A 6,319-nucleotide genomic window follows, 5' to 3' on the forward strand; every position below is an offset into this window, starting at 1 on the left:
TAAACGCAATATCGAACATAAAAAAGGTTACTGACCGAAAAGGGTATAGCGCTTTATTTTGGATGCGTAAAAACAAACGACTCGTTTGTGTGCGTGTTTTTAATCAGGATCCAGTCCGGTCGCGGTGCTTAACGGCTCTGATGCGCGGTGTCACTCCGCGTCAGACGAGGAGGTGAACACACCGAGCGCACCCAGCGGGGAGGCGCACGGTGAGTGACGCGCGGCGAGGGAGAGGCAGCTGTTTCGCGTTGCCCCGATAATGCGCAAGATGGGTTAAAATGCGTGTTGTGAGATAATTTATTATTCGCGTTGGATGTGCGCACCTCGATAGATGGTTGTCGGTTCAACGCCCGCCGTGCCGCAGCAGGACGCACTCAGCGGGACATCTGATGGGAATGGGGGAGAGATGTGGTGAGGCGGGGGACGTCACCGGGGTCGGGGGAGAGAGAGAGAGCCGCACCGTTGGGTAGTCGCATCTTTTATTACAGCGCAATACACCAATAATAACCTGGACACACAGTCCACCGGGGCGAGCGACATGGCCTCGAACGGGACCCCCGCGGCGGCGCCCGGGATGGGTGAGATCATCCAGCTGAACGTCGGCGGGACTCGGTAGGTTGGAGTGCGTGACAGCTGCTGGAACCCGCTCACCTACCCATCACTGCATGTGATGATGTATTGATGAGCATAGGCGTGTTGACTGACTGGTATGCAGGTGACATGCTCGACTTGAATAGTAAATGGACTGCATTTATATCGCGCTTTTCTAACCAGTGGCCACTCAAATCTCTTTACAATATTGCCAAACATTCACCCATTCATGCACACATTCACACACCGACGGCGGTGTCAGCCACGAAGGGTGACAGCCAGCTGGTCAGGAGCAGTCAGGGTGAGGTGTCTTGCTCAGGGACCCCTCGACACTCAGCTAGGAGGAGCCGGGGAACGAACTAGAAACCTTCCGGTTACCAGCCTTCATGGATGTGACTTATACCGGTCATGTTGTGTTATTGTTCCATCCCATAATGCATGAAGGGCAGGGGGGCAGCATCCTCGTTAGCAGCATGACCCATCATCACATCACTGAGGGTTGTGTCATTGTGGTTGCAGGTTCAGCACCTCGAGGCAGACGTTGATCTGGGTTCCGGACTCCTTCTTCTCCAGGTTTGTACCCTGATGTCATCGGTAGATAAACCAATAAACCCAACTTGAATGTCACCCTATCCCCCATATTGAGAGCATTAATAGCTTGATAACAACCCCTTTAACCACGGCAGTAAATGCCAGTGTTATTACCTGTTTTATGCATTGTCAATTCACTTTAAAACCAACAATAATGTCATGGTTACCATTGACAATAATAACAGCGTCTAACGTTTGTTAAACACTTGAAGCAAATGAACAAGGGTTGGAGGGTACAGCGTGGTGACAGGGCAGTAATGTCCCTATCACTACCGTGTTAAACCAATCACTGAGCCCAGTCCCCTATCTGACAGCTGGTCCGTCGAGCTGTCCTTAAGTCTTTTGTTTTTATTGTCAGTATCTGCACTCATAGTATATATCCTGGAGTCACTATAGATCTAAGCATTCAATTGTTACACAAACACTACAGTACACATATTTGACATCTTCAAATGTGCTTAACATCAATTTGCTGAACACTTGGTTGAACTAGTGCGTGTGCGTGTGCGTGTGCGTGTGCGTGTGTGCGTTTCAGTTTGCTGAGTGGCCGGATATCAACACTAAGGGATGAAACTGGAGCTGTAAGTATATCTGTCTCCCCCTGTCTGTCGGTCCATCTAACCCAGGCCTAGGCCACGTCCACAAACCAACTAAACACACATAAAGGAAAACATTGTTGTTCACTCATTAGCTATTGTCTTTATGTAGATCGACCCCAACAACCAACGTGTTACGTCTGAGCCTTTTGCAGACAGACTGTGTGACAGTATCAAGTTCCTCATGAGATGAAGTGAAAGAGGAATTGTGTGTCACCGTGTGAATGCCTCTTGTGATCCAGATCTTCATCGATCGCGACCCCACCGCTTTTGCACCCATCTTGAATTTTCTCAGAACCAAAGAGTTGGACTTGCGGTGAGAACCCTTCACTACGTCGTAGACTATTGGGTGGATGATGGGAAACAACTGAACATGTTGATAACATTGATCACTTAAATAAAGAGTTACCGAAAAAAACAAAAACATACAGGGCATTCTGATGCCAATACTTATTTCTAACTATTGGTTTCAAAGTACTGGAGTTATATATAAATACCATCCAAATTAATTACAGTCACATCTTCATGAAGGCACTATATGTGTCTCGTTCTTTCTTACCCTTAAAAAGATCAGCAGACATTTGCTGACGAAGATTGATACTGGTTTTATGTTTCCTGAACTCCCATGATGCACCGTGTTGTCTGTTGGCAGAGGGATGACCATCAGCGTTCTGCGTCATGAAGCAGAGTTCTACGGTATAACTCCTCTAGGTAAGAGAACCACGGCCGTCCACATCGGGAGAGTCTCCTGTTTCAATAAATAGGCCTTGTCCTTTTCCACCACAGAAAATATACCGAACTATGACATGGTTACATAAGACGCGTGTTGTTGTAATCCGTGCTATTGTAATGTATCAAATGTGAATGTGTAATATTTAACAGTACATGCATGACCCGGGTGTGTGTTGTATTTTGTGTGTTCCTGTACATGTATGACCAGGTTGTGCGTTGTAATTTTCTTGTACATATATGACCAGGATGTGCGTTATATTTTGTGTGTTTGTGTGTAGTTGTACATGTATGACCAGGGTGTGCGTTGTGTTTTGTGCGTTTCTGTGTACTTGTACATGTATGACGTTGTTGTGCGTTGGATTTTGTGAGTTTGTGTCGGTTGTACATGTATGACGTTGTGCGTTTTATTGTGTGCGTTTGTGTGTACTTGTACATGTATGACGTTGTTGTGCGTTGGATTTTGTGAGTTTGTGTCGGTTGTACATGTATGACGTTGTGCGTTTTATTGTGTGCGTTTGTGTGTACTTGTACATGTATGACGTTGTTGTGCGTTGTATTTTGTGAGTTTGTGCCTGTTGTACATGTGTGACGTTGTTGTGCGTTTTATTGTGTGCGTTTGCGTGTCCTCTCACAGTGCGTCGTCTGCTGCTGTGTGAGGAGCTCGACCGCTCGTCTTGTGGCAGCGTCCTCTTCCACGGCTACCTCCCGCCTCCAGGTACTGGACCAATCACAGCGGCCAAACGAGAGAACGGACCAATCCGAGTCCTGGGCCGACACCTGTTTCAATAACGTGCATGAATAAATTATAAACAACATGAATGATTGATCAGCGGAACACTTCCTCAGTGTTTCCAGGCAACAAGCTTAGCACCAGGAAGAAGAAGAATATGGAAGAGTAGATTGTAATCAATATTCATCCGGTTTTAGCTATTAAAAAAAGCTATTAAAAACAGCCAAGTCACGTGTTCCTTCCTTCCCAGTCGTCCCGGCCCGTAAGTGGAGCTCCGCCTCCCCGGCGCCCGGCCCCAGTCCCGAAGACCGACCCGCCCCCACCGGGGCGGAGGGGGGCTTCAACCGCACCGGCCCCTCCACGCACCCCTCACTCCCCGCCCCCCCGCATCCCGAAGACGACAGCCAGCGCCTGGGTCAGTGCACGGGGCGCCTGGGTCAGTGCACGGGGCGCCTGGGTGTCTGGAGGCCGCAGGGCGGGAGGGGAGGGGCCGCGGGGTATCACGGGGCTCTGGTTCTGGTTCTCCAGGGTGGGACCTGGAGTCGTGCGGTTCTCCAGGGTGGGACCTGGAGTGGTTCTGGTTCTCCAGGGTGGGACCTGGAGTGGTTCTGGTTCTCCAGGGTGGGACCTGGAGTCGTGTGGTTCTCCATGGTGGGACCTGGAGTGGTTCTGGTTCTCCATGGTGGGACCTGGAGTCGTGCGGTTCTCCAGGGTGGGACCTGGAGTGGTTCTGGTTCTCCAGGGTGGGACCTGGAGTGGTTCTGGTTCTCCATGGTGGGACCTGGAGTCGGCGAGTGTGCCTCTGACTTACAGAGATCACGTAACAACATCTGGGTGTTCAGCCATGTTCCGCCAGCAGCACGAATGAGGTCATTGAAGGCGAGGAGCGGAGGGTGTTGTGACGGGCGGGCCAGTCAGGCGGGAGCACGGGGTCCTTTCTGCCTGTGCTTTGTGTTGCGCGCTCACGCGGGTTTGCGGTGCTGTAAGACTGAGGCTAACGCGCTCCGACAGAGTTTGGAGCCCTTTGAGTTTAACGTGCGCCGTGAGTCTATTGACGGTGACACATCAGCTCTTAGAGAGCGCTTTCATCTGCCTGATAGGAAGATGGTTTAGGAATCCATGGCATGTGAGTTTTTAGTTTACTTTGCAGGCTTTTCTTTGCATAATAACTGTATTGTAAGCTGACTGTCTCTCTGTGTGTCTGCCCATGCTCAGGGCCTGTGATCGACCCCAGGAAGGTGCTGATCATAACCGGACACCACAACTGGATCGTCGCCGCATACGCTCACTACGTCATCTGCTACAGGTCCTCAGCCTCTGATTGGCTGTTGAACAGCTTTGACTCACACTTAGTAATAAAGTGCTCGTCAGTGAACTAGTTATATTTCTAGCATGGCCATCGTCTTAGCTTCTTAGTGTAATGTTTTCTGCTTTCTGGGGGCCTGTGGGGGCATTGCGTGGGTTAACAGTGTAGTGGTGTCTCTAACTGTGTGTGTGTCTCTAACCGTGTGTGTGTGTGTCTCTAACTGTGTGTGTCTCTAACCGTGTGTGTGTGTCTCTAACCGTGTGTGTGTGTGTCTCTAACCGTGTGTGTGTGTGTCTCTAACCGTGTGTGTGTGTGTCTCTAACCGTGTGTGTGTGTCTCTAACCGTGTGTGTGTGTCTCTAACCGTGTGTGTGTGCGCCTCTAACCGTGTGTGTGTGTCTCTAACCGTGTGTGTGTGTCTCTAACCGTGTGTGTGTGTCTCTAACCGTGTGTGTGTGTCTACCCGTGTGTGTGCGTCTCTACCCGTGTGTGTGTCTCTACCCGTGTGTGTGTGTCTCTAACTGTGTGTGTCTCTACCCGTGTGTGTGTCTCTACCCGTGTGTGTGTGTCTCTAACCGTGTGTGCGTCTCTAACCGTGTGTGCGTCTCTACCCGTGTGTGTGTCTCTACCCGTGTGTGTGCGTCTCTACCCGTGTGTGTGTGCGTCTCTACCCGTGTGTGTGTCTCTACCCGTGTGTGTGTGCGCCTCACCTCCACCAGGATCAAGGAGTCCTCCGGCTGGCAGCAGGTCTTCTCCTCTCCCTACCTCGACTCCACCATCGAACGCATCGCGCTCAACGCCAAGGTGGTGGGTGGTCCCCATGGCGACAAGGACAAGATGGTGGCAGCCGCCTCGGAGAGCAGCATCATCCTCTGGAGCATCCAAGATGGAGGCAGCGGCAATGAGATCGGTATGGGCTTAAATAACGGCTTAATTGGTTAATTGGATCCTTCTCAAGACTGATTGGATGTAGCTGTTATTGTATCATATAGTAAGCTTGGTCTGAAGTGAGGGTTCAATTCACTTCCATATTCTGGGAAGGCAGCAATGCTGGCACATTATTTAAAATATTGATTGTAAATTGCAAAGTGAATATTTGATGGTACTTTGAGAACGCATAGGATGTGCGACTCAAACGACCTGACAACAGCATTGAAGTGTGTCTCACTGCGGCCAGCCTGTCTGGTTGGATAACTCGTGATATCATTATTAACCGTCGTGAACTGAACCTTGGTGCAGACGGAGGAGATATTTCTGAGGGATGAAGTTATAGCCACAGATTTTACACAATGTGTCAATAATACATCTTCTTCTAGAGTGCATGAGAACAGAGTAGAGGGGGGACAAGAGCTCACGTAAATGACGATTGTATGGAATGACAAATTCTTAAAACAATCATTGAAAAGTGTTGTCAGTCCGCGTTTACTGCTACTGCAAAGTTTACACCAAGTGTCGAACTAAGTTAAGCTTAGAGATAAGTTATACACCACGTGTAGAAGGTACAAATGCCTAGATTGAGAATGGAGAATTGCTTACGAATCTTGTTTTTGTCCTTTCTGTCCCCACTTGTCCCTGTGCAGGGGTCTTCAGTCTGGGTGTCCCAGTAGACAGTCTGTTCTTTATTGGGAACCAGTTGGTGGCTACCAGCCATACTGGTAAGGTGGGCGTCTGGAACGCAGTGACGCAACACTGGCAGGTAAAAAACATGATACTGCTATTATTGTTTTCCTTATAAGCCCTATTAAGTTTTTTTTATAAACGCCTGTGTGTGTGT

General features: G+C 49.4%; 1 protein-coding gene across 1 annotated transcript; it reads left to right on the forward strand.

Moving 5' to 3' along the window:
- The first annotated feature begins 155 nt into the window (after positions 1 to 155).
- LOC132472374 (BTB/POZ domain-containing protein KCTD3-like) lies at positions 156 to 6,280 on the forward strand. Its single transcript, XM_060071981.1, has 10 exons — positions 156 to 612; positions 1,111 to 1,164; positions 1,718 to 1,763; positions 2,021 to 2,094; positions 2,431 to 2,489; positions 3,145 to 3,225; positions 3,491 to 3,655; positions 4,456 to 4,546; positions 5,265 to 5,455; positions 6,126 to 6,280. Exons 1-10 carry the CDS (start codon positions 539 to 541, stop codon positions 6,278 to 6,280), a joined length of 990 nt encoding a protein of 329 aa, XP_059927964.1. The 5' UTR covers positions 156 to 538.
- Positions 6,281 to 6,319: the final 39 nt, after the last annotated feature.

The sequence above is a fragment of the Gadus macrocephalus genome, chromosome 14 (assembly GCF_031168955.1).
Source record: "Gadus macrocephalus chromosome 14, ASM3116895v1".
Lineage (NCBI taxonomy): Eukaryota > Metazoa > Chordata > Actinopteri > Gadiformes > Gadidae > Gadus > Gadus macrocephalus.

Coding starts and splice junctions, on each gene's coding strand:
- LOC132472374 (XM_060071981.1), top strand. CDS start 539: ATGGCCTCGAACGGGACCCCCGCGGCGGCGCCCGGGATGGGTGAGATC. Junction 3,656..4,455: donor AGACGACAGCCAGCGCCTGG/GTCAGTGCACGG, acceptor GCCCATGCTCAG/GGCCTGTGATCGACCCCAGG. Junction 4,547..5,264: donor CACTACGTCATCTGCTACAG/GTCCTCAGCCTC, acceptor CACCTCCACCAG/GATCAAGGAGTCCTCCGGCT.